Source organism: Enhydra lutris, unplaced genomic scaffold (assembly GCF_002288905.1).
Source record: "Enhydra lutris kenyoni isolate GAN:26980312 unplaced genomic scaffold, ASM228890v2 scaffoldscaffold44, whole genome shotgun sequence".
Lineage (NCBI taxonomy): Eukaryota > Metazoa > Chordata > Mammalia > Carnivora > Mustelidae > Enhydra > Enhydra lutris.
The window spans coordinates 1110044-1120468 of record NW_019154128.1 but is presented as its reverse complement, the minus strand read 5'-3'; the positions used below and the strand labels follow the sequence as shown (position 1 = coordinate 1120468).

At 36.9% G+C, this 10425-nt stretch overlaps 1 protein-coding gene across 1 annotated transcript in view; it reads left to right on the top strand.

Annotated features, from left to right (window-relative positions):
• The window catches only part of LOC111155833 (E3 SUMO-protein ligase RanBP2-like), an 83847-nt gene that overhangs the window by 62184 nt on the left and 11238 nt on the right, over positions 1-10425 (top strand). Inside the window, 4 exon segments of the mRNA XM_022516249.1 lie at positions 1-2876; positions 6392-6562; positions 7211-7303; positions 7818-7996. The exon segment at positions 1-2876 is cut by the window's left edge and continues 2 nt beyond it. Coding sequence (XP_022371957.1) covers positions 1-2876; positions 6392-6562; positions 7211-7303; positions 7818-7996 — 3319 coding nt within the window.

Here is a 10425-nt window from a genome sequence, read left to right as displayed (position 1 = left end):
CATGTTCACCAAGAAGGAAGGACAGTGGGATTGCAGCGTTTGCTTAGTGCGAAATCAGGCAAGCGCTACCACCTGTGTTGCTTGCCAGAATCCAAGTAAACAAAATCAGCCTACTTCTGCTGTTCTAGCTCCTGCCTCGTCAGATACATGCAAGCCTCCAAAGGGTGGATTTGAAGGCATGTTCACCAAGAAGGAAGGACAGTGGGATTGCAGCGTTTGCTTAGTGCGAAATCAGGCAAGCGCTACCACCTGTGTTGCTTGCCAGACTCCAAGTAAACAAAATCAGCCTACTTCTGCTGTTCTAGCTCCTGCCTCGTCAGATACATGCAAGCCTCCAAAGGGTGGATTTGAAGGCATGTTCACCAAGAAGGAAGGACAGTGGGATTGTAGCGTTTGCTTTGTGCAAAATGAGAGTTCTTCCTTAAAATGTGTGGCTTGTGATGCCTCTAAACCAACTCATAAACCTATTGCAGAAGCTCCTTCAGCTTTCACTTTGGGCTCAAAAACTAAGTTAAATGACTCTTCTGGAAGTCAAGTTGGAACAGGATTTAAAAGTAACTTTTCTGAAAAAGGTTTTAAATTTGGTACTGCAGAACAAGGATTTAAATTTGGGCATGTGGATCAAGAAAGTACACCTTCATTTACATTTCAGGGTTCTTCTAATACAGATTCTAAGTCAACGAAAGAAGGATTTAGTTTTTCTGTCCCTATGTCTGCTGATGGATTTAAATTTGGCATTCAGGAGTCTGGAATTCAAGAGAAGAAAAGTGAAAAGCCCCTTGAAAATGACACTGGTGTTCAGGTTCAGGATATCAGTAGTCAGAAGAATGGTAGTAGTGTAATTTTTGGTCAAACTGGTAACACTTTTACCTTTGCAGATCTAGCAAAATCAACTTCAGGAGAAGGATTTCAGTTTGGCAAAAAAGACCCTAATTTCAAGGGATTTTCAGGTGCAGGAGAAAAATTATTCTCATCACAAAGTGGTAAAATGGCTGATAAAGCTGACACTTCTGCTGACCTTGAGAAAGATGATGATGCCTATCGGACCGAGGACAGTGATGACATCCATTTTGAACCAGTAGTTCAGATGCCTGAAAAAGTAGAACTTGTAACAGGAGAAGAAGATGAAAAAGTTCTTTATTCACAGCGGGTAAAATTATTTAGGTTTGATGCTGAGATAAGTCAGTGGAAAGAAAGGGGTCTGGGGAACTTAAAAATTCTCAAGAATGAAGTCAATGGCAAACTAAGAATGCTTATGCGAAGAGAACAGGTACTAAAAGTGTGTGCTAATCATTGGATAACAACTACGATGAACCTGAAGCCTCTCTCTGGGTCCGATAGAGCATGGATGTGGTTAGCAAGTGATTTTTCTGATGGTGATGCCAAACTAGAGCAGCTGGCAGCAAAATTTAAAACACCAGAGCTGGCTGAAGAATTCAAACAGAAATTTGAGGAATGCCAGCGACTTCTATTAGATATACCACTTCAAACTCCTCATAAACTTGTAGACACTGGCAGAGCTGCCAAGTTAATCCAGAGAGCAGAAGAAATGAAGAGTGGATTAAAAGATTTCAAAACGTTTTTGACAAATGATCAAACAAAAGTCACTGATGGAGAGAGTGAATCCTCTGATGCAGGTGCTGCCAGTGCCTCTGATACAACCAGCAAGCCAAACCCTGAAAACACAGGGCCCACACTGGAGTGGGACAACTATGATTTAAGGGAAGATGCTTTGGATGATAGTGTGAGTAGTAGCTCAGTACATGCTTCCCCACTGGCAAGTAGCCCCGTGAGGAAAAATCTCTTTCGCTTTGGTGAGTCAACAACAGGATTTAACTTCAGTTTTAAGTCTGCTTTGAGTCCATCTAAGTCTCCTGCCAAATTGAACCAGAGTGGGACCTCAGTTGGCACTGATGAAGAATCTGATGTTACTCAGGAAGAAGAGAGAGATGGCCAGTACTTTGAACCTGTTGTACCTTTACCTGATCTAGTGGAAGTGTCCAGTGGTGAGGAAAATGAACAAGTTGTTTTTAGTCACAGAGCAAAACTCTATAGATATGATAAAGATGTTGGTCAGTGGAAAGAAAGAGGCATTGGTGATATAAAGATTTTACAGAATTATGATAATAAGCAAGTTCGAATAGTGATGAGACGGGACCAGGTGTTAAAACTTTGTGCCAATCACAGAATAACTCCAGATATGACTTTGCAAAATATGAAAGGGACAGAACGAGTGTGGGTGTGGACTGCTTGTGATTTTGCAGATGGGGAAAGAAAAGTAGAACATTTAGCTGTCCGTTTTAAACTACAGGATGTTGCAGATTCATTTAAGAAAATATTTGATGAAGCAAAAATAGCCCAAGAAAAAGATTCTTTGATAACACCTCAGGTTTCTCGTTCAACCACTCCTAGAGAGTCACCATGTGGCAAAATTGCTGTTGCTGTATTAGAAGAAACCACAAGAGAAAGGACAGATTTAATTCAGGGTGACGACATAGCAGATGCAACTTCAGAAGTCGGAGAAGTGTCTAGCACATCTGAAGCAACAACAAAAGCAGTGGTTTCTCCTCCAAAGTTTGTATTTGGTTCGGAGTCTGTTAAAAGTATTTTTAGTAGTGAAAAATCAAAACCATTTGCATTTGGCAACAGTTCAGCCACTGGGTCTTTGTTTGGATTTAGTTTTAATGCACCTTTGAAAAATAGTGGTGAAATTAGTTCAGTAGTCAAGAGTGGATCTGAAAGAAAAGTGGAACCTAATTGCAAAGAGTCGAAGAATTCAGATAGCAAACAGTCTTCAGATGGCAAAGTCAGAAATCTCTTTGCTTTTCCAAAGGAAGAGTCCTCAACTAATTACACCTTTAAAACACCAGAAAAGGGTAAGCGCTTAGTCTTTAGTATAAGCAGAATTTTTCATCCATTGTGTGTAAATATTTTGCTTTATGCGTATACTCTTTGTAGGATACTAATGTTTTAGTAAAAGTTGGATCATAAACATAGTGCGTTGTGAACAGCCAAAAAATAATTGTACAGATTGTTTTTTCTGCCTAAATCTGTTTCCCTGTGACTGTTTAAATAGAGGCAGAGAACGTGTGTGTAACTTATTGAGGTTATCTAACTGAAAGATATTTATATTATGTTTAGTGCAGAGAACAAGAACCTAATACAGTACCAAAGTTTAGTGACTCATGTACTCATGAGTATTAACTTGAGTTTGATTTTTTTTTAAAGTGTTCATACTTCAATGTATCATTCTCTTGTCACTCAAAAAACATGGTACTAAGATGTTTATATGTCATATAAGGTAGTCTTACCACTATTTATTAAATGAGCAAAGAATGAAACTACCAGGATAAATGAATATCTGAGATGGCTAAATTGGTATAAATTGAGGGACTCTGGCTTTTTATATTTTAAAATCACATTCACTTTGATTCTCAAGATGTCCAAAAATGAAATACTCTTTATTTTCTAGGATTTAATTTTAGCCTTTTTAAATCTAATCCAATGGCTTTTTGGACCAGCATCCCTTCCTCACAGCCTGAGAATGAAGGTATAGAGCTAGTATTCTCAGTACGAGATGACGTCATTTTTTTTTTTAGCAGCTGGTAGTCCTTAGCAAAGTAACTGGCTGTATGAAATTAAGTACTTAACACTAAGGAGTGCATGTTAAAAGAATGTCTGTTTAAACAAGTACTTTTTTTGACTGGTGGTATATAACATCCTTTAATGCCGTTTTTGTTTTGTTCTTAATGTACTTGGATGACATGTTTTTTCAGTATTGTACAGCATTATTTTGAGGTAGATCCATGTGGTCTTTATCTTTTGCTGCTTTATACTTCATTATTATTTTTAACTCTGCTTAATGAAGACCTTTGTTTTTTCTAACATTTATCTTTAGCCAGGAATGTCTGCTAGCATGTATACACATGGAACAGAGTTGCCCTTTAATATTATCCTTTTGGAAAAGGTTTAGAAAAATATCCTGTTTAAAAGTAGATGTCATTTTTAACAGCCAATATTGTATACCTGGTATGTTATAAAAATAAATGTTGGTATTAGAGTGGAGTAATAGGAAGTGGGGGAATCTGTTAAAGACCTTTGAGAGCAAGGTTAGGGAAATGAATACTATTAGTATCTAACAACATATCTTGAGCAACACAACTATGTTCAGTGATAAAATAACAATCTTTGATTCGGGGGCCCTTTACTCAATCACAATACTAGCTAAAGAACTTTGCTTTTAATTTTTAACCCTCATTCTTAGCGATATATTCTTTGGGAATTTGTGAAAAGTGTGGACTTTTTCCTCTAAATGACATATACTTGAATGCACACTCCAGGACTGTAGGTTAAGAATCCCTGGTCTAAGAGCAGATTTACCAGTATACTACTGTATGACAAAGAGCCTTATTCTCTTTCAAGTCCAAGAACATAATGGTCCCAGGCGCCTGGGTGGCTCAGTGGGTTAAGGCCTCTGCCTTCGGCTCAGGTCATGATCTCAGGGTCCTGAGATCGAGCCCCACATCGGGCTCTCTGCTCAGTGGGGAGCCTGCTTCCTCCTCTCTCTCTACCTGCCTCTCTGACTACTTGTAATCTCTATCAAATAAATAAATAAAATCTTAAAAAAAAAAAAAAAGAATGTAATGGTCCCAAAGGACCTTAGAAATGGAGATTCCAGACACTGAGGAAACTGAGGCTTGGCTGGGCTGTCTGAAATGCCCACACTGTCTCTACCAGCTAATAGCAGAATTGGAGTAAGAATTTATATATCTTACAGTATTGTAATTGATTCTATGTTTTTCTAATTAAGGAGCGTAAAAGGCAAGTTTAGCATTGTAAAAGGTCTCCAGTTCTCTAAATCAGATCAAATATGACCTGTGTATGTAACTTAGAATTTTCTTTTTTTTTTAAACAGATTTTATTTATATATTTGACAGAGAGAGAGAGAGAGAGAGATCACAAGTAGGCAGAGAGGCAGGCAGAGAGAGAGGGGGTAGCCGACTCCCCGCTGACAGAGCCCAATGTGGGGCTCGGTCCCAGGATCCTGAGATACGACGTGAGCCAAAGGCAGAGGCTTAACCCACTGAGCCACCCAGGCGGCCCTAGAGTTTTCTAATAGCCACATTAAAAAATAGAATAAAAAACAGGTGAAAAAAAGCAGATGAATTTAATTTTAATCTATGCAGTTACATTATATCTGAAATAACATTTCAGGTTCTAATCAGTATAAAAATAAAGATATACTTCATATTCTGGGTTTTTTGTTTTTTATACAAAGTCTTCAAAATCCAGTGTATATTTTTATTTTTATTTTATTTTATTATCTGTTTTTTGAGGGAGAGACAGTGAGTGTGTGATCACAAATGGGAGGGACAGAGAGAGGTGGGATGGGGAGGAGAGAGAATCTCAAGCAGACTCCGTTCTGAGTGTGGAACCTGACACAGGGCTCAGTCTCATGATCCCAAGATCAAGACCTGAGCCGAAATCAAGAGTTCAGCAGTTAACCAACTGAGCCATCCAGGTGCCCCTAGTGTGTATTTTTATACCTGAAGTAGGACTCAGTTTGGACTAGCCACATTTAAAGTGCTTGATAGCCACATGTGGCTAAGATACAATTTTGGACAGCACCTGTTGGTACGTGATTTGTTTTATCTGTTCCTTTTGCCAGATATTCCTCTTTATTTATTGACCACAGTGTATTGTATGAAGAATCCCCTTTTTCTTTGTGTTTTGCTTTTTTTTTTTGTTGTAGTTTTTCAGCTATAAAATTTGTCCTAAATTCTTAGTGTATTATACCAAGGATAACAGTAATTTTAATTTAGTTTTATATGTTATCATGCTTGGAAGTGTGCAAAACTGGATATAACTCCAATCACCCACCATCCTTGGCAATTGTTAACAATTCCAATTACCCGCCATGCTTGGCAATTGTTAACTTTTCTTGTAGGAACTAATCAAGGTTAGCTTTGCATTTGTTTCATAATTATACTAATCTTTGCTCATGATTTCTCTAAGTTTTTTCAGTTGTTGCAAATGCATGGGTATTTTGCTAAACAATTGTTTAGTATGCCGATTATGGTTATGGCAGCACTATTTAAATGCCTCTTACAATTATAGCCATTAATAGTAGTTTTTATTAAATGATCATTGAGTAAATGCAGTAGTTTTTTGGTTTTAAATAGATTCTGTGTTCAGTAATGGTTTTGACAGAACATTAAATCAGACTTCTAATTCTTTACAGAGCTTTGTCTACATCAGAGTTTATGTGTTTTCATCACTATGCTATTTTAACCTAAAAATAAGTTCAGTGGTTTTATTTTCAGCTAGGATATTGGTGCTAATACAACTATTTAATATCTTGTCTTCGTAATTTTTTGGACTTACTTTATAGCAAAAGAGAAGGTGAAACCTGAAGATCCTCCCTCAGATGATGATGTTCTTATTGTATATGAGTTAACACCCACCCCTGAGCAAAAAGATCTTGCAAGCAAACTTAAACTTCCTCCAACTTTCTTCTGCTATAAGAATAAACCAGATTATATTAGTGAAGAAGAAGAGGATGGTAAATCTTCAGTTATTTAAAATGCATTCTTTTCATGCTAATCTTAGTAATGGGGGAGTATGGTTAAATTATTTAAAGCCTGCCTCTTAGAACCCAACACTGCTGTCCTTGTAGCTAAGATGTTTATCCTCAGTGTATGTTTTGTAAATAGTCAATGGATGTAATGATTGAAACAACTGCATTTATTAAGTGAGGATTTTGTGGATGGCTACCATAAGTTGTGCAGGCATTTTGAGAATTGAAAGCAATCCTCATTTCTCTGTTGACTTAGAGGGATGAGGGAGTAATGAAGCAGATGGGTGTTTGACTATGGAAAACTCTGTGAGCCATACCAGAGTCTTTCAGCAGGGGAGTTCCATGCTCAGGAAGTTTCAGTAGGACTGGTTGAGTTTGGTGTAGAGGATTGGGTTGTGGGACATGGAGATAGGAAGATGATAGAGTAGCTCAAACAAGAAGGGAGCCTGAATAGAATTTCTATAATGACAGGAGAGGCATTAGGAATATAGAATTGGAAAAATTGGGTGTTCTTTCAATGTGGGGAGTCAGGGAAAGTATGAAGTTGAAGGATAATTCCTAGATTTCTGGCTAGAAAAATTCCTGAAACTTAATAGAAATTCCTTTTGTTTAATAAAATCAATTATACTTAAGATGAAGATTTCGAAACAGCTGTCAAGAAACTTAATGGAAAACTATATCTGGATGACTCAGAAAAATGTAGACCATTAGAAGAAAAGCTAACAGGTATGTTAAATTAAAATTACTAATTACAATGCTCTTACAAATTTTTTAATTCATTCATTTATTTGAGGGGGAAGAGAGAAAGGGAGGGGGAGGAGCAGAGGGGAGAGAAAATCTTAAGCAGGCTCCATGTCCGATGCAGAGCCAAATGTGGGCCTTGATCTCAGAACCCAGAGATCGTGACCTGAGCAGAATCAAGAATCAGACACTTAACCAACTGAGCCACTCAGGTGCCCCACTAGTTACAAAGTTTTAAAAAAATCTTCTATTTAAAAGGAATCTTCTGATCATTTTTATAATTACCAGTTTTACTTATGTACTATTCCTCTCGTGTTTTAAAATATTTGAAAATAATATGAAGTGTAAAACATTGTTTTCTTGGAGATCCTGTTCTCCATTACCACTCATAGGTATTGCTATCTGGGTCTGTAATCTGTACATTATATTGAGAACCATTCTTGGAAAGGAGTTGGACTTCTTGTAACTTTCTTTTGCTTGTGTTCTGTGGAATTTTCAGATAATGAAAAAGAATGTGTTATTGTTTGGGAAAAGAAACCAACAGTTGAAGAGAAGGCAAAAGCAGATACATTAAAACTTCCACCTACATTTTTTTGTGGAGTCTGCAGTGATACTGATGAAGACAATGGAAATGGGGAAGACTTTCAGTCAGAATTTCAAAAAGTTCAGGACTCTCAAGTAAGAGCATCTCCATTATTTTCCTTCTGATTCAGTTGCCTTTGTTGATGCAGTAGACTAGAATGTTTTTACCAAATGGTGGTAATGTGTTGTGGGAAGAAAATGGATTAGGCATCTACCAATCAGCTTTGACCAGAGAAGAAGGAATTTTGTTCTGCATAGAGGACTGTAAAGATTCACCTCCTGTGTATGTTGGGTTTTTGTGGGGATGGGAGAGGTGGACTGAGCAGAATATCCTTTGGAGTGTTTACCACTAAGAATGACACTAATTAGTTCATTTTCTATGCAAATTAGTTTATTCTCTGGTGGGGAGAGTGGATAGGAAGTAATATTTGAGACAGTTCCTTGGCCTATAACTTGCTTTGTCAATTTCATGATTTGATTACTTTCTTAGCACAACTGTAGTGATAATTTTAATAGATATCAGCACCTTGGTTATCTTAATTTGTATTTCACAGAAAACAGAAGACAAGGTCCCTGTCTAGTAATTGTTTACAGTCTAATATTGGCATGTATTCAGAATGTTCCTGCCTCCTCAAGTAATACTGGCTTTTTTTTGTTGTTTTATTTTTGTTTTTGTTAGATGGTTAAAATAGAGCAGAGTCCTGGAATTAGTTACACACGTAGTGGTTTATTTAAGGGACATGTGGCTAGAGAGAGATGTGGTGGTCTGAGTCTAAGAAATTTATTGTTCTTCATAGTCTCTCTGACTCGGAGGAGTCTTTGCTGGCCACCTACGATGTGTAGGTTTAAATTTAATTCATCAGTACACATAAAATTAATGGTCATCAGTTGATGTAAAGATACCACTTTCTCATTTATAACCAGATAGATTTATTTGTGAAAATCTGAAGTTTTTTCAGCAGTGGTCTCACTATTTCAATCTAAAGTGTATTTCAAATCACTTAGCAGTTTCCATGGATTCATTGTATTTACATGTATTTCATTGTATTTACATTCACAGTATTTAGTGACTGTTACTCTAATTCCTCACTGTTAGAGGCTTTATCATGTAGCTGTTTATTTAACAAGTACAGTATAATCATATTAATAAAAACTTGGATTATACAGATTTAAACAGTGATTTAAACATGGCCTTTTTTGTGCAAAACTTTTAGTAAGTTACTACTTTAACATTTATTTTAAAACTGAAAAATAATTTCAGTACTGATGCACAGACTGAATTGTTGATCATTTATTCTTTTTCTACCTTGTGGTGCATGCCACTTGAGCTGGCACACAAGGTGTATTTTGTCGGTATTTTATAAACCACGCTGTTTATAGGAGTTGAAGTATCTTATTTGAGGTGACAGTTGTGTTATTTTAAAACATTTGTGATTGTTAGAAAATATCCTGTAACACTCTCACACTGTTCATTAAATAGTAGTATTAGTGGCTATCTAAACATACTTTTGGTACCAAAGTTAAATATGATAAATCTCTTCTATAAAGGTTGGAAAAAAATGCCGCAATAAAGTATACGTTTTGGAAGAGAGCAATTACCTTTTGATACACAGAGATGAAATAGAAAACTAAAAACCATTTAAACTAAAATATGCTCTAAGAGATGTGGATTTACACTTTTTCGGAATGTGGTGTTCCTGCTTTACACTCAGTTTAATTAATTTTGAATATGATATCTGTTGCTTAAAATGCCTATGTGTACTCTGTTTATAAGCGTTTACTGTGAGCTAGCACTATGCTGACAATTGGGGATACAGTATTGAACAAAATAGAAGTAATTTGATTTGTCTGTATTGAGTTTTCCATTCAAGGCCTCTAAGGTGAGGATGCATTAGGAGCTGAATTAAAACCCTTCCCCCCACCCAAGCAATCTAGCCTACTTTTTTGGGATAACATTTATTGTGGTATAATTCACACACCATACAGTTCACCCATTTTAAAGTATATAATTCCGAGGTTTTTAGTATATTCGCAGGGTTCTGCAACCATTACCACAATCAATTTTGAACAGTTTCATTAACCCAAGAAAAACCTCTAACCTCTGCCAGTCACCACCCTTCCCCATTTCCCCCTAGTTCCTCCAGCCCTAGAAACCAGTGATGGACTATCTCTATAAGTTTGCCTATTGTGGACATTTCTTCCTTTTTTTTTTTTTTTAAGATTTTATTTATTTATTTGACAGAGAGCAACCACAAGTAGGCAGAGAGACAGGCAGAGAGAAAGGAGGAAGCAGGCTGTCCGCTGAGCAGAGCCCGATGCGGGGCTCGATCCCAGGACCCTGGGATCATGACCTGAGCCGAGGGCAGAGGCTTTAACCCACTGAGCCACCCAGGCGCCCCTATTGTGGACATTTCTTATAAATAACTTTTGTGTCTGGCTTCTTTCACTTAATGTGTTCAAGTATATCTACACTGTAGCATATATATGCATTTATTGATTTTTATGAATCATATTCCATTGATTTT